At 42.0% G+C, this 22,496-nt stretch overlaps 1 protein-coding gene across 4 annotated transcripts in view; it reads left to right on the forward strand.

Moving 5' to 3' along the window:
- Nucleotides 1-22,496, forward strand: part of ADAM12 (ADAM metallopeptidase domain 12) — a 201,723-nt gene that overhangs the window by 17,219 nt on the left and 162,008 nt on the right. For all 4 annotated transcript variants that reach the window (XM_083506121.1, XM_083506122.1, XM_083506123.1 and 1 more), the window contains one exon: nt 11,666-11,799. In XM_083506121.1, the coding sequence (XP_083362247.1) occupies nt 11,666-11,799 (134 nt within the window). The remainder of the gene's footprint in view (nt 1-11,665; nt 11,800-22,496) is intronic.

Raw genomic sequence — 22,496 nt, forward strand, 5'->3', positions numbered from 1 at the left:
TATTTTTCGGGGGGTGGGGGGCGGAATTTGCCAGAATGCACCATGAATGACTCCCTTGTTCTCTTATAATGGCAATGCCACCCATCTGAGAGGTGCAGGAACTGAGATCTGGTGAGTTCTGGCTGGAAAAAAAGCCCTGGGCAGATGTAAAGATCCTCAACACAGCAATTGCTCTATACCAAAGTAGGAACATCTAAATGGGCTGAGTGTCTGGATCTTTTCATCCTTGTCTTCCCAATTTAGAGAGTAATGCATGGAGATAGAAAGCATGATTGCAGTACTCTGTGTGGTAAACGGTAGCACATGGTGAGTGCACGATGTTATTCGCATAGTCTAACAACATCTGGAGGGTCTTTGGCACTTGACTGGTTGCTAGGCTTCTTGTCCCATGAACAAAAGCCCTCTATGGAATGAAATGAAATATGCCCAGCCCATCTTGGGACTGTACTGTGTTTATTTTAGAGAATGGTTAATAGTAATGTTGGAGAAATCTTAAATGGTCCAACTTCAGTTGATGCATACATGCTTTTAACCAGACATAGGCAAACTCGGCCCTCTAGATGTTTTGGGATTACAACTCCCATCATCCCTAGCTAACAGGACCAGTGATCAGGGATGATGAGAGTTGTAGTCCCAAAACATCTGGAGGGCTGAGTTTGCCTATGCCTGTTTTTAACCATTGCACAGCTGCCTGAAGAGCTCTGTAAAGTTTAAAATCCCACGTGCACCAAAAGAAAGTGAGATAACATTACCTAACTTCTAACTAAAGTTGGGCTGTATTGTTTCAGTTTTGTCATATATTTAGTATCATATATTTGGTTCTGTTGAAATCCTTCTATTTCTTCCCAGTGCTTCAGAGTTAAATGTTTTTACTATCATTAGTAAATTAACATTGAAGCAAAGGTATCATTTGGTCTACTAAGTTTTCTATCTATCTTCTCCACACACACTCACCCATTTATTAAGCGTTAATAAATGTTGCACAGCAGAAAAAAAATTGCAGAGAGAAAAATTTGCTTTTTAAGATACAAGTTTATGAAGTTTTCCATGGAGGCTTAACATTTATGAATCTTGTAAAGTAGTTGGTATAAAAATGAAGTAATTTAATTTTAAATAGTTGTGACTGCTCTAATGAGCTGAAAAGAATGAGCTGCACACACATTGACAAAATCTACTTTTTTCATAATATTTTTTTTGTCAGGTTTCACTTTTTATTTTACCTGGACAATGATCCTTTCTTCCTGGAAGAATTCAGATGTTATTTTCAAGAATTTGCAGTTAAATATTTATAGTATTAATTAGTAGGCTAGTAGCATTCCCCCCGCCGACCCTTCTTTGATGACACTGTTTTGATTCCTCATGGTTGATACGAAACTGTGTTAGATTTCATTTCATGCTATGCTTAGAAAAGTAATGCTATGTGTGCTCAAGATGTGTGAAAGGTTTTCCCCCTTCCATAGCAGTATGAAAAAAATAGCAGTTTTAAATGGCCAAATTCCAATCTGTGTTGAAGGTTTAATTGGGACAAGAAATAAAATGTGGCTTGGAGAGATTTGATGGTGATCATGCACTGATTTGATGGAAATAATCTGATTAATCATGTGCTCTGTTCAGAGTCATTGGGTGGGACTACATTGCTCTCCAGGCATCCCAGTGCTGCATGTTGCTGGCACTTACCAACAGAGGAAGGGGAGAGGCAGCAAGGGAGCTCAGAGTGGTGTGGGCACAGTGTGGTGTGAGCACACTCATGACACCAAACCCACTCTGTACCAAATAAACAACTATCTGACTTTTAGAAGACATCTGAAGGCAGCCCTGTTTAGGGAAGTTTTTAATGTTTGATGTTTTATTGTGTTTTTAACAGTCATACCTCGGGTTACAGAGGCTTCAGGTTGCGTTTTTTCTGGTTACGGACCCGCTGAAACCCGGAAGTTCTGGAATGGGTTACTTCCGGGTTTCGGGGGTCGCGCATGCACAGAAGCGCTAAATTGCAACCCGCACATGCACAGACACGTCGCTGCAGGTTGAGAACTCTGCAGGTTGAGAACGTGCATCCTGCACAGATCACGTTCGCAACCTGAGTGTCCACCGTATTCTGTTGGGAGCTGCCCAGAGTGGCTGGGGAAACCCAGCAGCCAGATGCGCGGGGTATAAATAATAAATGATGATGATGTAGTAGCCTTGCCCCTCTAGGAATGATATGACATCTCCCTCACATCCAGGGGACTCTTCAGTGGCATAACTGTCTCACGCTGAGCAGGCACCGTCATGTCTGCAATTCTATTTAACATTTATATGAAACCTTTGGGAGCAGTCATCAGGAAGCCTGGTGCACATTGTCATCAGTATGCTGATGATACCCGGCTCTTGTTTTCCCATTAAATCTGAGACAGGAGATGCTGTGCAGAAACTGAACCAGTGCCTGGATGCAGTTGTGTAGAGAATGAAGGGACAACAGATCGATACCGAACCTATTTATTTATTTCATTAATGAATTGTTTCCTATCCTGAAACAATTTGCAGTATCATCACATATATGAAACCAGTTAAAAACAATTGCACTTTTAAAAAACAATTTCAAAAGACAATTATAAACATAAAAACAGTTTAGAACAACAGCACATACGTAAAATCAATTCAGTTCCAAGATAAATACCAACTGAACCCTTCTAAGATAAAGACACACTGTGGGTAAATGGTTTCCTTGCCTGTTCTAGATAGGGTTACATTCCCTCTAAAGAAACAGGAATGCAGTTTAGGGTGCTCTTGAAACTATTTTCCCGGGTGGCCTCTGTGGTGAAGAGTGCCTTTCTCAAGCTGCACCCTTTCATAGCTAGGGATAATTTGGTCATTGTAATGTGCTGTACATGTGGTTTCTCTTGCAACTGATCAAGGGGCTGCAGTTGGTGCAGAATGATTATAATCCGATACATGCTAGGAACTAAATCCATTGAACTCAGTAGGACTTACTTCTGAGTAAACATGCCCAGGATTGGCTTGCAGCCTTTTAAGATCTCTTGCTACATATAAATGGATCGTCTCATGGATTGTCATTACTAAAATACAGAGCTGAAGTTTGGCTGCAGTCCAACCAAGTTAAACACTTAAATCTCATTAGAATCCTGTTAAAATTTATCTGACCTAGAAGTATGCAACTTTGACTGGACCAAGCCCATAGTGAGTAACTTGAGACCCACGGAGCTTTATTACATTTTAGAGCTGTTTCTCTGGCAGCTATAATTAGTATAATTAGGAGTAAGAAATAAAAGCCAGAAACCAGTTGCTTTTTTGACATAGCGCTAATAATCTGGCTCTGCAGTGCATACTGTGTTAGCTTGTATCTTCTCTCTTTGAGATGATTCTTTCACTAATGTGCATCTAGAACACCTAGGGACTGTAAATACTCTGCGACTTGCATGTTCCGGATAAAACATTTTGAAACTACTGAGATAATGGATAATTATGTCCATGGAAGGGGAAAAAACAAACTCAAATAGCTTGTAGAAATGGCACACAACTGTGGAGTTTTTTTTCAGAGAAGAATAAAATGTTAAAGATCTTAAAAATATTTAGGAAAGCTAATACAAAGTCTTAAATAAAAATGGTTAAACCCTTTGTGCAAAATCAATGTGAAGATCCATGGGTGTACCCAGGATTTTTGTGGGGGGGCAGGACTTGTGTGGGGCCCCCCAGAACTGACATGATTGGTTCAGTTAGTTATTTCTATTGTTTTACTTGATCTATGGGGCAGCAGCTGCCTCCCTACCTGCTCCCCCCCCCCCGCTATGCTCATGTGAAGAGCTATATAATTGAGATGTAACCTTATTGTAGGATAGGAGGTACTCTGGTAAAGGAAAAGAAGGAACATAAGAGGAAATTGCTATTCATTTATCTTTAGTGGTGTTGCCATACTAGGATGGTTTTGTTCTAATGTAGCACTAAACAATGGTTTAACAGTAATGTGAATTAGCTAAGCTTTCCCCAGGCTCATGTAGTTCTCTTTCTTTCCTTCTCTAGTGTAGCTGCAAGAGGAAATAAGACACACTTTAGATAAACCCCAGTTTAGCATCATCTGAGCCCTAAACTATTGTTAATCTTAACTATAGTTACTGAAAACACTACTATTCATCATGGTTCTAGAGGTGTTATTGGATTCAATCAGAAAGAAGGAAAGTATAAAGGGGGTGACAGTGGGCCAAAATCAATACAAGGTTAAAGCCTTTGCCGACGATTTAGTTTTGATGGCGGAGGAACCGTCGGAAACTGCAACAGAGATACTGGAGGAAATTGAAAAATTTGGAGAGGTGGCTGGCTTTATAATTAACAGGAAGAAAACCAAAATCTTAGCAAAAAATATGGAAAAAATAGAGATGGAGCGCCTGCAACAAAAAACGGGAATAGAAATAGCCAAAAAAGTGAAATACTTGGGAATATGGCTTACGCCAAAGAATATTGATCTGTACCAAAATAACTATGTTTCGGTGTGGAAGGGAATTAAGAAAGACTTGGAAATATGGAACAGGCTTAAATTGTCTTTCTGGGGAAGAATCTCAATGATCAAGATGTCAGTACTACCGAAGATGTTGTTTCTTTTCCAGATGTTACCAATTTTAAAAGGAGTAGCGATTTTTAAAGAATGGCAGAGAATGATATCTAGATATATCTGGCAGGGCAAAAAGCCGAGAATTAAATACAAACTACTAACAGATGTAAAAGAAAGGGGAGGCTTTGCCCTGCCGGATCTAAAGCTTTATTACGAAGCGGCTTGTCTCTGCTGGCTAAAAGAATGGATTAAATTAAAGAACACAAAGCTCCTAGATTTGGAAGGATTCAATGCCAGGTTTGGATGGCATGCGCATCTCTGGAAAGAAAAGAAGAAAGGATACAGTTCATTTGAAAACCACATCTTTCGCAAATCGCTACTGGAAGTTTGGGACAGATACAAAAATATATTGGAAACAGGGGTCCCACATTGGTTATCCCCGTTAGAGGCTATGGGAGTTAAGAAAATTAATATGAGAAGTGACTGGGCCACTTATGCAGATTTGGTGAGGAAGGAAGGGGATAAGTGGAAGATTAAACCATATGAACAAGTAAAAGAATTTGTCTATGATTGGCTACACTACCGACAAGTAAACGAAATGTTTAAAAAGGAAGAGAAAGAAAAAGGGTATAAAGAAAAAGACTCAAGATTTCAAACAGAAATTGTAAACAACGACTGTAAAATAATCTCTAAAATGTACAAAATTTTGCTGGAATGGCATACAATGGATGAGGAGGTGAAGGGAGTTATGATTCAGTGGGCTAAAGATCTAGGTTATAATATAGATTTGGACGATTGGCAAAAAATTTGGAATGAAAATTTGAAGTTCACCGCATGTGTCACATTAAGAGAGAATACAATGAAGATGGTCTATAGGTGGTATAGGTGTTAGGATATTTCCGTTCCACCTTAAAAGGGAGCAGGCTTTTGTAAGCAACAGAGTCTGCGCATGTCCTATTCACAGGATGTTTATGCTTGCTGTTTTTTCCTTTCGTTTTCTCAGTTGGCCAGAGATGCTGACACAGAACGGTCACGTTTTCTTTTGTTCTGTTAAACGCTAATAAAGTCTGTAAATTATGCTCTTCTGCGGTGCAAGCTTTTGGCTGTGCTTCTGCTGATAAACAGTGTACACAAGCCTGGAATGATGCTAGGAGTTTCCAGAGGCTTCGTGTCGCTAACTGCTGGATCTGCCTGTCTACGGAAGATCGATGATCGTCCAGAACTCCGGCTTGGGGGCTCATGATGGACACTATCTCCCTGGCAGATTCCCAACAACAAGGTTTCGGGCCCAGATTCACGGCACCTACAGGAGAGTAAAGCTGCAACAGACTGCGTAAGAGGTATGAAGGGGGGAAAAGCGAAAGGGACGGACGCTTTTTCTGTTATACCTCGGCAAAGAGCCTTTGAACTCCGGCAAGGCTTAATTGGCCTGGGAGCCGAGCCAAAGAGTTCGTGATTAATGAGCTGCCAAGATAAGGAGTCTTTCAAGTTAAAATAGACTCACGGCTAAAAGCCAAAAGCTGGACATGGAGTTTTTCCAAGCTTCTGGAGATGCTCAGTCCCTTAAGTTACATGGGCAGAATTATGAACCCTGGGCAAAATGGTGTGAGAGTTTACTGCGTCAGTTTGGGGTGTGGCATGTTGTTTCTGGAGCCCCCCCAGTTCCTCTGACAGAGAGATGGAAATCAGCTGATTCGAAAGCGATGGACATAATAGTCCTATCCGTATCTCTTGAGGAAATTAAGACGCTGGCTGGCAACACCACTGCACGTGCAATGTGGACTGCTTTGTTGAAAGCTCACAAACCAATAATCCCAGCCCAGAGTTTGACTGCATCGGAGGTCCTAGCTGTTTCCCAGAATGCGAATGAGTGCAGGGATGCTGAGGGCACCGGTTGCAAGCTGCAGGGGGAGCTGACCGTCACGTCATCCCAGGCAGCATTCCAGCCTCCAGGGGGAGCCAAGGAGTCGGCAGCTGAGAGCTCTGTTTCTCATGGGAACCAAGGCCATCGCCTTTGCAGAAGCCGGAAAGGCAAAGGTAAACAGAGCCACAGGCAGACACCTGCAGATGGCCAGGAGCAGAGGGAGGGTGAAGAGCCCGCGCAAGTGAAAAACAAAGCGTTGTTTACTGGCACAGCTTCACCAAAGGCTAAAGGCACGTCTGCAGATGGCCAGAAGCAGGGGGGCGAGCTGCAAAAGCCCACGCCAGTGGAAAGCAAGGTTTTGCTTGCTGGCACAGCTTCACCAAAGGCTAAAGGCAAGTCTGCTGGCCAGGAGCAGCAGGGGGGCAAGCTGCAAAAGCCCAAACCGCTGGAAAACAAGGGTTTGCTTGCTGTAAAGACTGCTCCAACAGCCAAAGGCGACTTTGTTGTGGATTCAGGCTGCACCCGCCACGTTTCCAAGGATCGGCATCTCTTTATCTCCTTCAAGCCTCAGGAAGGTGAGATCCACCTGGCTGATGGAAGGACGTTGCAAATTGCTGGAGAAGGGACTGTGAAGCTTGCAAGTTTGCACACAACCATCAGTGGTGTACTATATGTTCCAGGCGCTGCAAGCAACTTGTTGAGTGTCCCACAGCTTACTGGGCGTGGTTTTCAGATTTCCTTCAAGAGGAGCGTCTGTGTCATCAGTAAAGGCAAAGAGGACTATTTGCATGCAAAGTTTATGGATGGTTTGTTCCATATAACTTATGATGACACTGTTGCTGTATCTAATGCTGATTCTTGTTGTGTTGCACAAACTAACAAAGTTCTTCATGCAGGTTGCATTCATGATGCGCATCGAAGGTTTTGTCACCTCTCTTGGAAGGCACTGGCCAAGATGCCAGAAGTGGTTGAGGGTTTGAACATCAAACCCTGTAAATTTCACATGAAATGTGTATCCTGTGCAGAGAACAAGGTGAAGGTTGCTCCAAAGGGCAAGGAGTCTAGCAGGCAGGCTTCCAAGCCCTACCAGCTAGTGCATGCGGACCTGGTTGGTCCACTAGCGCCCTCTTTAGGAGGAGCAAGGTACTTCATGATTCTGATTGATTCTTTTTCCAGGTACATTCATGTGTATTTGCTCGAACAGAAATCGCAAGCGTTTCCAAAGTTTAAGGAATTCTGTGCTTGGTTGGAGAATGTGCACGGTAAACGTATTTCTTGTTTGTTTACTGATCGGGGCGGGGAGTTCACTTCTCAGCAGTTTGAAGCTTTCCTGACTGAGAAGGGAATCCAGCATGACATGTCAACGCCCAGATCGCCATGGATGAATGGGCTTGCGGAGAGAGCAAATCAAACATTGCTGCAAGGAATCAAGACCTTGTTGCATGATGCCAATCTCCCTGATAAGTTTTGGGGGGAAGCTTTGGGGAATCTGGTTTACACTTTTAATCGCAGATTGTCATCACCCATTGGTTGTACCCCCTATGAGAAGATGTTTGGCAAGAAACCCAACACCAAACACATGAGAATCTTTGGTTCGGACATGTGGATACGCACACAACAAACCAACAAGCTTGGGAAGCGTGGGGCACATGGTTTGTTCATGGGGTACGAAAAAGGTGCATACAGGGTATGGATGACTGACTCTAAATCCATTAAGTTCACAAGGAGTGTTGAGTACAATCCTAAGTGGGGGGAAAATGTGGGAATTTTCCAGTGTTACCCAGAGGAGGTTGAAGGTGATGTCAAGCAAGCAGCTAAAGCTGAGGAAGCTGCTGAGGATGATGATGAGGATGAGGATGATGAGGATGATCAGAGTTCGGATTCCAGTTCAGTGGGCGGCGCTGCTGCTGATGTCAGTGAAAGTGATGACACAGCAGACTACCAGAGCGCAAAGGCCTCAGTCAGACCATCTGATGCGTCTGACAATGAACTGGAAGAACCACTGTTCACCATTGGTCATTTTTCTCCTAAGAAAGAGGAGATGAGTCCAGAAGACTTGCGTCTAGTACGCAGATCTGAAAGGGCGACCAAGGGCAGACCTCCAAAGAGGTATGCTGATGAGTTTGCTAAGACAGCAACTGCTGTTCTTGGTAGCTCAGAGAAGGTATGGGAACCTTCAAGCTTCAAAGAGGTTCAGGAGTTAACCTCTAAAGATGCTGAGCCTTGGCTTAATGCCATGAAGGCTGAAGTTGATTCCTTGAACAGGAACCAAACTTGGGAATTGGTACCGGTAGTCCCAGGAATGAGACTGGTTGGCAGCAAATGGGTCTTCAAGGCCAAGACAGACCAGAATGGCAAGGTAGTCAGACACAAAGCCAGATTGGTTGCCAGAGGTTTTTCACAGGTACCAGGACAGGATTACCACGAGACCTACTCACCCACAGTCAAATATGAGAGCATTCGGCTGATGCTCAAGGTCGCTGCGGAGGAGAAACTGCATGTTTCCCACCACGACATTAATACAGCTTTTTTGTACGGGATTTTGAATGAACAGCTGTTCATGCTTCCACCTGATGGGGTGGAGATACAGAAGGGTATGGTCTGTAAACTGCGGAAATCCTTATATGGTCTCAAGCAGAGTGCCAGGTGTTGGAACACAAAACTCACTGAGACATTGCTTTCTCTAGGTTTTCACCAGGGCAAAGCTGATCCATGTGTGTTTGTCAAGGAGGAGGGGCAAAACAAACTGTATTGTTTATGTTTTGTTGATGATCTTCTGATGTTTTGGAAGAATCAGGCTTTTTACCAAAGCACCCTAGCTCAGCTGAAGGAGCACTTTGACATGAAGGATCTTGGTGAGGTATCCAACTATCTTTCTCTGCAGGTGGAGAAGGACCAAGCAGGTAATTTTCTGGTACACCAAACACAGAAAATTGCTGATGTATTAACCAGGTTGAATTTGGTTGATGCAAACCCAGCAGACACACCGATGGTGACAGGTTACCAGGTAGACAGTACTGCTGAAGCGTTTTCTGACACAACGCTGTACAGATGCATTCTAGGCAAGCTGAATTTCATTGCCAGATGTTCAAGACCTGACATAGCTGTAAGCTGTAATCTGCTTAGCAGACATGCCAACAATCCTACGGTTCAGGATTGGAAAGCTCTGAAGCGCATAGCCCGCTATTTGAAAGGGACTATGCACTACAGGCTGAGGTTCACCAGTCAGAAGACTGGAGGTCTTGAAATCTTTGCTGATGCAAGTTTTGGAAGTGACACCACGGATGGTACAAGCACTTCTGGTGTGTGCTACATGTACAACCACTGCCTGTTTGACTGGTTGTGCAAGAAGCAGACAACAGTGAGCCTAAGTTCCTGTGAAGCAGAACTCAATGCTCTGTCATTTTCACTCATGGATTGTGAATGGTTGATGCAACTGTTTAAGGACATCGGGGTTTCTGTGAAATGTCCTATACAAGTGTATCAAGACAATAGATCTTGTTTGGCTTTGCTGAACTCGGAAAGTTGCAAGCAGAGAACCAAGTACTTGCAGATTAAGTTACATCGTGCAAGAGAGTGTATCCAGAAAGGACTGATTCAGGTGTCCTACATGGCAGGAAATGAAATTCCTGCTGATCTGTTGTCTAAGGTTGTTAACAAAGAACAACTTAAGGTTTATGTACAAAGGTTGCAATTGGGTGAACCACAGGTACAACAGGTTACACGGAAAGGGTGAGGATGTTAGGATATTTCCATTCCACCTTAAAAGGGAGCAGGCTTTTGTAAGCAACAGAGTCTGCGCATGTCCTATTCACAGGATGTTTATGCTTGCTGTTTTTTCCTTTCGTTTTCTCAGTTGGCCAGAGATGCTGACACAGAACGGTCACGTTTTCTTTTGTTCTGTTAAACGCTAATAAAGTCTGTAAATTATGCTCTTCTGCGGTGCAAGCTTTTGGCTGTGCTTCTGCTGATAAACAGTGTACACAAGCCTGGAATGATGCTAGGAGTTTCCAGAGGCTTCGTGTCGCTAACTGCTGGATCTGCCTGTCTACGGAAGATCGATGATCGTCCAGAACTCCGGCTTGGGGGCTCATGATGGACACTATCTCCCTGGCAGATTCCCAACATATGACACCAGTGAAATTATCAAAAATGTACAAGACTTGTAACAAGTGTTGGAGATGCAGGGAGAAGGAAGGCACATTTATGCATATGTGGTGGGACTGTAGAAAAGTAAGGGGGTTCTGGGAGAAAATATATAAGGAACTAAAGAAAATGCTAAAATATAGCTTCGGTAAGAAACCAGAAACCTTCTTGCTGGGGATAACAAGAAGGGATATAAGTAAGGGAGACTGCAAATTGTTTCAATATGCGATCACCGCAGCAAGGACACTGATAGCTCAAAGGTGGAAACAGGAAGAGGTCCCGAATTTGGAAGAATGGAGGTCAAAATTAATTGAGTATGCAGAACTGGACAAATTAACGGGGAAAATTAGATATCAGAAAGATCATAGATTCTTAAAGGACTGGGGAAAATTTACGGAGTATTTGGAAAACATATGTGAGGATGGTACAACGCTAGTGTGTTTTAAAACAGCTTTGTGAATAATAGGGAATATTACCAGAAGGTAAAGAAGATTAAAAATATAAAATATAATGGAAATATTGTTATAAAGGAATGTGTGGATAAGGTCTAAACTACGAATGATTGCCAGAAAAGTTGTGGGAGGTCCAAACAAGACAAACAATGTGATATGTAAATGGAGATGTTGAGTGTGTTTTTTTTTTTGTGGAAAACCTTAATAAAAATTTAAATGGCAAAAAAAAAAAAAAGAAAACAGAGTGCCTATACAGAATGCAGTGGAGACATGTGAGAAACCTCTGTCTTTTCAGCATTTACTCTAATATCTTACCTTAGCCTCAGGTACCTTCTGAAAAGTTGCCAGGGACCACAGCCTTAAGAAGCAACTGGGTTGGTGTAAAGTACCTTCCATTATCATTTCCCCTTCTATTTCAAGTTAATCTCTTTCTATTCCTTCTTCCACATGTGGAAACGATTTCTTTATCTACTTCCAAAGTGAAAACAACATAATATGGAACCAAAAAGCAGACCACATAAATGCTTACTTGTGTATCACATCTTTAAGTCTTACATTGGTGTTTTACCTTTTCAGTTTATTTCATTTAGCAATATTTTGTATAGTATGTGCAATATGTTTGTTAACATTAAAAATAAATAAATCATTTTTTTCCTCTAGGAGGGGATGCAAAGCACAAGCTGGAATTCTCTAGGCAATGGATTTCAAAGAACCAACCAGCGCACTATGAAATAATAGTCCCTTATCTCCTGAGTAGTGAAAAGTGGACACCATTAAAAAGCTCTTATTCCAAGGTATGTATTCATTTGGCTGTTTATTATATAACCTCGTAAAATATAGCCCATCTGCATGCAGGATTGCAGTGATAGCCTGCAATATTCTCTCTCTCTGTGTGTACAAACATATTACTATATAGAGTCATACTCTTAAATTATTTACAGTCCATAGAGAGAGATACCACATAATGTGACTCATTGTTTAGATTTTATCTCATGATGCTGATTCATTTTTGTTAGCTAGGGTTTTTGAAGATATGAGCTTCCCCCAACTTAAAAGATCATAGAGGCTCTTTTGTTATATTTTTCTCTGCCTGAATGTCTGTGGTTTAAAACAGAAATCTAAACTGCATTATTTTGTTCTGTTACTTAATATACCTATCAAAAAAGAAGTGATCAACAATGGATTAGTAGAATTAAACAGAAGCCCATTGAAAATAAGATAACTAGACTAACAAATCTCAACTTTTGCTTCCAATCTTTATTCAGTTGATTTTGCCAGTTGCAAAAGTCATTTATTGGCCAATTGTGACATTGTAAAGGTTACCAGCTTTTCTGGGTCTGTTAGTACATTGGAATTCTGAGAGGATGTTGTATGTGCCCCCACACACTCTGATTCAGCAGAATTAATATGGATTCTGTTGAATTTGAATAATTTTACATGGGGATCTTATCAAAACACCATCTATTTGATCTAAAACATGGATCTCCAAGGATATTCATGGCTTTATTTAATTTTTTTACTTTGGTGGTTTTGTTGCCATCCTGTGAAGTCACAAAGCACTTCTGTGGACAGAGGTAACTAATGCTTTGATGGTAGCTCTGAGGTGATCCCTTGTCAAAATGGCAAAGATTGATGTGGATCCATTTGTTGAATTTATATGTTTGTACCATGACAGCACTGAAAAGCACCAGATGATTGTTGTGGCTCAGTAAATAGAGATATAGATTTGATTGTGGGTTGATGGCTGGAAGAGGGAATTTCAGAAGGATCTGTTTTACTGGATCTGACCATAGGCCTCTGAGGCTTTGTAAGATCCAGAAGTTTCCAGTTGTATCAGAAAGCACCATATTGGTGACTACAGCCTTTTACGGTACAATTAGAATTTCTTGCCGCACAATCTTGATTTATATTTACAGAGAAGTATGCCCCAGTGCATTCAGTAGAACTGCTCCATATGATTTTGCATAGAATTTAATAGATGAATTAGATTTTGTAATGTTTTGAGTTTTAGAAGACAAGTCTTGGTATATGTGGTGATTTAGTTGTTATGAAAACATATGGTTGCATGCATTCAGTTAGCCTTCATTATCTTTCCTAATTGGCAGGGGGATAATTGCCAACTTTTAAAATACAACATTCACCAAATAGGCATACATGTGGGATCTTAAGCAAACTAGCACAATGTCTTATGTATTAGATATCTTCCTGATTCTATTTTTAGATCATTTAATTAGAAACAGATGGTGTGCTTTTTATAATTCTTTAGAGATTTCAGATTTAGTGAGTGTAGTCTGTTGAAAGGGTTACAGCACAGGACCTTTCTGAGAACAATGATAAAGTATTTATATCATTAATTTGTTTCCCATACTGCTTCCAATTCAAGGTGAACATTAAAAAAAGATTTGTGGTTTGGTACAGAAATCCATGTGGAGCATCAGTGCCTTCCTTTCATGGGAACTGGTGGAAACTTCGCTTTTATATTAAGTTTCCACCAGCATCCATGGATGGAAGGCACTGGTGCCCCCCACGGATTTCTGTACCAAACCACAAATCTTTTTTTAATGTTCACCTTGAATTAGAACCCATTAAATTCAGGGCCAACAATAATGGATATGAGATATGTTGACTGAGGGCCCAGGCAGCTGCTTTGAATAGAGGGAAGGTAGAGCCTTGAGAGAGAGTTCAAATTCTTTCCTCCTATGCCTTTTCCTTAACTGCAAATATATGCCCCTCTCAAAGTTGCAGTTATTTGACAGGGTGAGGGAGGGGGAGAAATTAGTGAAGGGTAGGATTAGAACAGTACCTGCACCAATATCCATTCTAACTTCATCTTTTTACTTTCCAGTATTAAAGGAAATGTTTGAGGGGAAATGCTCCGTGTTTGGTCTTAGTAGAAATTATTTAAGACATTAATTTGTTTTAAATAATTGTGTGGTTCTAGTGGTGGGGAAGTTTTCCATATTTGCTGCAGGTTGTATTTCCCCCTAAAACTTTGTTTAAAGATTAACTATTAAACCAATTTTGCTGGGCGGCGTATCAGTCAAACCCCCAAGCCCCATGAGAATAAAGACACAAGGACCCATTATTTTAGGTTAATGTTAATGGGCAAAATTTAGGCCACAACTTTATTGGTTACAGAATGTGAGTGGTATTGGCTTAGGCACTGGACCCGAACCGACTATATCTGACTCCTGCCCGCCTTGCAGGGAGTCTGGTAAGGGTAAACGACGAGTAGGGGGAGGCCCGCCGATGTGGAACAACTCGAGCATCCCCCAGGTTCTCGATGGGGTTGTGGCATGGCCCTAGCCCCTCCCCAGGCTTCGGATGAGATCCACATCCCCGGATTCCTTTAACACAGGGGTAGGCAACCTAAGGCCCGGGGGCCGGATGCAGCCCAATTGCCTTCTCAGTCTGGCCCACGGACAGTCCGGGAATCAGCGTGTCCTTTTATTTAAAATGCATCTCTGGGTTATTTGTGGGCCTGCCTGGTGTTTTTACATGAGTAGAATGTGTGCTTTTATTCAAAATGCATCTCTGGGTTATTTGTGGGGCATGGGAATTCGTTCATATTTTTTTCCAAAATATAGTTCGGCCCACCACATGGTCTGAGGGACGGTGGACAGGCCCACGACTGAAAAAGGTTGCTGACCCCTGCTTTAACGGAATACCCTTAAGCATGGAGGGGCAGGTGATGGCCACATCTCCCCTCCCCTCCCCCCCCACATTGCTATTCACCAAATGCCTAATCACCAAACCTTACAAAGTTGTGATGATTGCTATGAGGTAGGCGAAAACCAAATGGCCAGTGCCAATTTGCCAAGTGGAAAAAGTCCTACCAGGCCCCTCAACGGCGACCAACCGAAATCCATAGCAAGGCCAATGACGCAACTTGAACCAAGGGTGGGAGGGCGGGAGATCTGTGGCGCGAGGCTAGAAGGGGCGATTCAGCATCGCATCATGGTTTAAATTGGCCCTGGCCACGCCCCACACGTCCCAGTATTAAAGGAAATATTTGACGGGAAATGCTCCATGTTTGGTCTTAGTATAAATTATTTAAGACATTAATGTGTTTTAAATAATTGTGTGATCCTAGTGGTGGGGAAGTTTTCCTTATTTGCTGAAGGCCCCCTAATACTTGGTTAGTGTGTGTGTGTGTATCTCAAAAAAGATGTATAATATGGCCAAAATACACCACTAAATTCAGTTGTCTTCTACTATTTTCTAGGGGAATTATTTTAAAGGTTGTTTTTGGTTTGTAAGCAGCCTTTAAGGCAGTGTTTCTCAACCTTTGATAACCATAGCTGTCAACTTTCAGATTTGAAAATAAGGGATCAGCAGCCTCACCTGTCCCGGGGACAGTCTACAGGATATCTAACAATCCGGGATAGCAGCGGGAAACGGCGCTGGAATAAGGGAATTTCCCACCAAAAGAGGGAAGCTTGACAGCTATGTTGCTAACCCATGTACCCTTTTAGCTAATATAAACATATTATTCACCTGTCAAGCCTGGCTCCCCTAATTATTTCAATCCTTTTGAAAATTCAAATGAAATATTGTGACTTTTAATTATAGTTAATAGTTTTTGGCTTAATAAAAATGAATCTAAATGCTTACAATTCTAAAAAATGAATTATTCAAATTTTCAAAAAATTCATATGAAATTAAAAATTTCAACAAGTCTACTACAATTAGTATTGACGTGAACACTGATGATGTTGCATGCTAGGCTCAATGTCTTGCATTCAGGACACAGCTTAGGTCACTTTCAACATCCAGTATGTTGAGCTGCTTTAATAGTCATAAGAGCAGGGGGGGTGGAGTTTTGCAAAGGTATGTGGATGAAAATGGCACAATGATGAGCAGAGCTGCACTCCTGTTTTGGGGTATATCAAGAGATATTTCAAGCCAAACTTTTCCACAGTGAATGGTTTGACATCATCTTTGGCTGTTGGCGCACACTTGAATTCCAAAAACTTCTCTTGGAGATGCTTTGGCAAGGACTGAATGTCAGGGATAAAAGGGCCCTTCACAGTGTGTTCTGCAGTGACAGGATGGTCTCCTCAGTTCCCTTTGCCAGAGTATTTTGTATTGTCTGCAGAATCAAGTTGTTAACCCAGAGTTTCCAAACTGTGTGTCACTACATGTTAGTGTGTATGCTGCAGCGTGCAGGTGTGTTGTGCAAATGCTCCCTGTGCATAGCTGTCAACGTTTTCCTTTTTTTTAAGGGAAATTCCCTTATTCCAAATAGGATTTCCCTTTAAAAAAAGGAAAAAGTTGACAGCTATGTCCCCATGCTCCTCCCGGGGCTGGAAAGGGGTTAGTTTACCCTCCAGTTTGCTAGTAAAACTGAATTAGGTAAAGGTAAAGGGGCCCCTGACCATTAGGTCCAGTCGTGACTGACTCTGGGGTTGCTGCGCTCATCTTGCTTTATTGGCCGAGGGAGCCGGCGTATAGCTTCCAGGTCATGTAGCCAGCATGACTAAGCCGCTTCTGGCAAAAACAAAGCAGCGCACGGAAATGCCGTTTACCTTCCCGCCGGAGCGCTACCTATTTATCTACTTGCACTTTGACGTGCTTTTGAACTGCTAGGTTGACAGGAGCAGGGACCGAGTAACAGGAGCTCACCCCGCCAACCTTCTGATTGGCAAGTCCTAGGCTCTTGGTTTAACCCACAGCGCCACCCGAGTCCCAAAACTGAATTACTGTGTTGCAAAATGATACATGTCTAAAAAACATGAAAGGTTGGGAAAGCTCTTTGTTAACCAGTGAAGTTTCTCCAGAGGGCTTCTAGGTGATCTATTTTAGATTCAGCCTGGCAAATCTGAAATGCCTGACTAGGAGACAATGGAGTTTAGTGTTTAGTGAGCAAAGCCAAATGGGATTAATACGGTAAATAAGTTGTAGTTATCTAACTGGATCTTATATGTAGCTGAAGTTCTCTCTCTGTCTCTCATGTTTCCGGGTTTGGAGAGAAAGTTCGAAGTTCTCAAAATTGATGGAAATGAACACCATAAATAAACATGTGATTTGATTGATTGATTGATTGATTGATTGACTGAACTGTGCAGGATGAACTGTTGTGCTGGTTATATTGTATGCTCATGACGTCACAAATATTACTTAATAAGCTGCATATACTCTTCTCACCTTCAGAACATAACACTTTGTAGTTTTATATTTTCATAGTGCTATCTTTTTTTACTGTACATTATAGAAAGTTGTGTGTCCCCACCACCACTGAAATCTTCATATGTCTTCATATGCCCACATTGGGGCAGCCCCCCCCCCCCCCGATTGAAAGACACAGCTTTAAGGAATAAAGTTGAAAGGCGGAGAAATAATTGAAATATATAGAGATAAAACATCTCATAAAGTGACCTAAAACATTCCCCTGCGTAACAAAGCAAAAAAAAAAGGTAATATCCCACATGCCAATCTGTTTAAGACTATTTTATTTATCAAATGAAAGCTTTTGTGTGCTTTTCAGAAAAGGATTTGCAGAACTACAATTGTAGCACAAAGGAGGCCATACCCTGGATTCCTACCTAAGTTGGTAAACGAATGTGATTTGGAGCAAAGCCTCCTACAAATATCTTAAAGAAGGATGGAGCTGATAAACCCTGAAGATTTGGTCATGCACTTGTAGTGTTCTTTGTGAATAGTTGCATCAATAACTCTGCTAGTGTGGTGTTGTTTCATTGAGCTGGCTTGGAAAAAAATGAGTGGCCAAGTTGCATGAGTCAAAAGTTCACTGATTACACTCATAGCAACCTCTGCAATTTGGATAACACATCTTACCACTTTGGACATTTAGAAGCTTGCTGCCGCTGTAATCCTGATCTCCATTGGCTAATATGCTAATATAATTACAAAAAAACCAAAACATTGTGGATTTGCTGTGATTTAGTCACTCACTGTGAAGTACTCTAGGCTGAGTAAATGTCTCACTCGCTATTTCTGTGACACACTGATAGATTTGGCTGGAAGCTTGTTCTACTTGGCCAGTGAAGCCTGTTGGTCTAGTCTTGGCCAAATTGATCTCACTACTGAAGTAATCGACCCAGCTGAGAATGCGAAAGTGTTACGTTTAAGGCTGGTGTTCACTGTGTCTTTGTAATACTTGTTTCTTTTGATCTACCAGCTATAAGGTAGCATCAGAAACCTTGGCTCTTAGAATCTTGGTTGGTTCATATATAGTAGTATATAATGTGATATTTCTTTAATTCAAGCATTAAGAATTTCCATCACGAAAGAGGTTTTGATCTTACTTTGGAATACAGTGAATGGCTGGAACAAAGCATGGTCTTAACAACAATTTAAAAACTACAGCTAATTTGATACAGTTATGGCATGTTACACTCTTTAAGTACAGTGCTATATTTGTGCTGAGTTCATTTTAACTCTCTATTGGCCATTTCTTTTGTTTTGGTGATGCATAAGTGGCTGCCCTGCCTCAAACCATGGTCTCATCCAGACTTCCTTTTGTGCTGCATTTCTAGGCACAGGCCTCTTCTTTAAAGCTCTGTGTCCCATGTGCTCCTCCCCATATATATTTTTGCCCTGGCACTTTTGCTGCAAAAACATGCTATTTACTGCTGAATCAGAACAAATGGTGATCCACAGAAAGCACAAATTGCTGTTTGTTCTGATTCAGCATTAAGGAGCAGGTTTTCCTGAGGAAAGTGGAAGGGCAAAAAAAAGAGGGGAAAAAGTGTTTGCATACAGAGCTTTAAAGAGCTGACCCATGCCTAGGAAGTGGGGGGAGTAAGTGTGGTCGAACCCTATAAGACTAGTCAGGTTCTCTGCTGCTAGGAGATGTCTTAGGATTTCAGATGGTTCTTCTACAGCCACAGTTTTCCAACTTTCTACCTTCAGGGTCTTTTCACACAGACCCACTGCTGAGGAAGTCTCCTATGGATGTCTTGGGTATATATTCTTGCACGCCACCCCAGTCTCTGAACTGTGTGAGATTCCAGGGGTCCTGGGTCACTTTTAGCCCATTGTAAGCATCTCATGGAGCAGGACTCTCTCCTTGCATTCGGATCACCTTTTCCTCTCCACAGAGGCTTCTCTCGCACACTGTCAGCAGCTGGTCCATTTTATCAAACTTGCTGGCTCAGCCGTTGGTTCATTTGCTCTAGCTGCTCCATCTGTTGCTGGTGCTACTACTGGGGCATCCGTTCAAATTGCTGGTTCTGCCATTGCTCCACTCCCTCAAGCTGCTCACTCTGCTGCTGGCTTTATTGCTGCTGCATCCGCTCAGGTAGCTCAAGGAGTGCTGCTGTTCTTCCCTGCATTTCGGCTTCAGGCCACCTTGCTCCCGGGCCTTTCCTCTAGGAAACACAAATCCCACTTCTGGCTTTTAAAAGTGCTCTCCCCTTTCAGAATAAATGGAAGTGGTGTGTTTTGATCAGCAGTATATACTACCACCTTTTCCCCTGAGCTCACATCTCATCCAACTGCAATCCTAAAAAACCAACTGCTCTCCTTCAAACTCAGGCCTTTGTCCTGCTTATTAACTCAGAGCTGGAGGAGGAGCCCCTTCCAAGAGCTGTCTAGTATGGCTTTCTTAATGGTTCATCTCCTTGCATTTTTAAGTTAACAGCTCATACTTCGTGGCTATTATCAGGCGGGTTGGCTAATCCGGCAATTGAATCCCTGTTGGTTCCCAGAATTCAGAATTAAGTCAAGCCCCCTAACACCTAACAGGAATTTAGGGGAATCTGGCACCCCAAGCCCTGGAACCCACAACTTATAATAATATTAAAGTATGTCCTCTGTTGATCTATATAATCAGAGAGTATGAACTAGAACACACCCAATGCTCCCTTGGATCTGCACACTAAGTTTAATAGTTGGAGGCAAGTTGCCTTTCAGAGAAGATTGCTCACTGTTAATGTGCTTCTCAATGAGAAATATGCAGTGTGCCCAGGGCTTTTTTTCAGCAGAAACTCACCAGAACTCAGTTCTAGCACCACTCAGCTGGGCACCATTGCCATTATAAGAAAACAAGAGAGGCATTCATCTTTTTCTAGAAAAATAACATTGAGTGTGCTTTAAGTGTAAACCCAGGACTTTCTAGAACACAGTTTAAAAACCATTGCTCTACAGTATAATTTTCCATGTTGCATGAACTGAAAATTTGATTTTAAATATGAAGATACATACTTAAAATTAGTCTATGATCCTAGAAACTAGTGGGGTTTTTTATGCAATGGCAGCTTCCATTTGAATGAGTAATAGTTTCAGGTTTGTGGAGGGGCAGGGCTATTTGTGGGGTGGGGAATATGAGTGACCATCCTGGTCTCTGCACAGTGAGGGTCTCTCATACCTGGTAGTTGCTGTGCTGAAGTCGCTTAGTGGACTCTCCTTCCTTGGAGGTTTTTCAGCATAGGTTGCATGACCACCTGTTATGTATGTTTTGGTTGAGATTCCTGCATTGCAGGAGGTTGGACCAGATGACCCTCGGGGTCCCTTCCAACTCTACGATTCTATGTTTCTATGAAATAAACAACCACCAGCACTCTGTGTAGTGATAATTTGTGCAATGAGGGGTTGAGGAAATACAGAATGTAAGAACACAAGAAGAACCAGCTGGATCGGGCCAATGGGTCATATAGTCCAGCATCTTCTCCTGACAGTGGCCAACCAGAGGCTTATGAGAAGCCCACGAGTAGATCCTGAGTGCATCAGTGATTCCTACCAACTGCTATTAAGATGCATACTGCCTCTGACAGTGGAGGTAGCCATTGTGGCTAGTACTTATTGGTAGCCTTATTCTCCATGAATTGTCTCCATGAATTTAAAAGTGTCTAACCCACTTTTGGGACACAGGTGGCGCTGTGGGTTAAACCACAGAGCCTAGGACTTGCCGATCAGAAGGTCGGCGGTTCGATTCCCCGCGATGGGGTGAGCTCCCATTGCTCGGTCCCTGCTCCTGCCAACCTAGCAGTTCGAAAGCACGTCAAAGTGCAAGTAGATAAATAGGTACCACTCCGGCGGGAAGGTAAACTGTGTTTCTGTGTTTCTGGTTCGCCAGAAGCAGCTTAGTCATGCTGGCCACATGACCTGGAAGCTGTACGCCGGATTCCCTTGGCCAATAAAGCGAGATAAGTGCCGCAACCCCAGAGTCGGTCACGACTGGACCTAATGGTCAGGGGTCCCTTTACCTTTAACCCACTTTTATATTCACCCAAACCAGTGGCCATCACTACACATCCTATAAGAGCGAATTCTGTAATTTAACTGTGCAGAGTTTGAAGAAGTACTTTCTTTTATCTGCCTTGGATCTTCCCAAATTCAGCTTTATTGGATGGTCCTGAGTTCCAGGCTACCATATGATCAGTTGCAATCATTGCATGAAAACATGGTTCTGTGAATTATAGGAATGAAATAGTGCCTGGGAAGGATCTACGGTGTGTACTATGAGATTAAGGCATGAATGCTGTAAAGATTTATTTCTCTAAACCTCTGGGAGCAGCATCTACAAAACCCTTTAAGCTATTGATATTGGGGCATGGGGGGTGGAGTGAATCCACTGTCTACATGGCATTTTTGCATGGCTTCCCCCCCCCCCCCCAGTATTCTTTTATGCTAGACCACCTATACCACTATAATGAACAAGACTTAGGTCATATTTAATCACTGGAAAGAGTTTGAAATTTGCTTTGCAAGTACATCTTGATTTATGTCTAGCACTGTAAGACAAAAATAATTTGCATGTAACAATAAAATGCACATCCATTATTTGTCTCACTTGCTTGATGGCAAAACAAATCCAAACTTCAAAAGCTCTTCGGGAGGTAAAAAGACTTGTAATAGGCTGCCTCATAAATATACAAAATTCTACAATGACGATTTAACTGTTTACAATGAGCAAGAGGTAATTCAAAACACATTTTGGGACATCTGGGCTATAAAATCCTTCTGGTAGATCACACAGACTATGTTGCTTAACTGTTTTATTTTCAATTAGCAGTGAGCTGAGACATGGAGGGCTTCTTATTTGGGTTTAATTTGAAATGCTCACTTGGAGAGGTATTCTGTCCCTGAGCTTGTTTGCTGGGAAATCTGCAGCATGTTGCTGTCTGCATCTTGGTTTTGTTGGAGCTGTGGTGAACAGCAAACTTGTGTTGCCTTGAAGTAGTGGAAATATTATGTGATAGGTAGTGAATGTTTTGGATATTTTCACTAAATGCTATTTTGTGTCTCTGGCGTAACCTATAAAGCACAGCTTCTTAGTATGAAACCGAAGGATGCCAACGTGTTTGGCCCATTTTCCCTTTTCTGCTAAATGAAGCTCATTTATAATTACATATCATCAGAAGCTACAAATACCATATGCCTCAGTTTTCCTAAAAGGCTCTAAAACTGCTTAGCAAATTTGGACCTCAAAATGATAATTTTGCAAATCCTAGGTTTCTATGCAATGCTTTTATATCTTGTTTTTACTCCTAGAATTAAAATTATCTGGATTCCAAGTTTCCTTGCC

Source organism: Podarcis liolepis (genome assembly GCF_965112155.1).
Source record: "Podarcis liolepis genome assembly, chromosome: 5".
Lineage (NCBI taxonomy): Eukaryota > Metazoa > Chordata > Lepidosauria > Squamata > Lacertidae > Podarcis > Podarcis liolepis.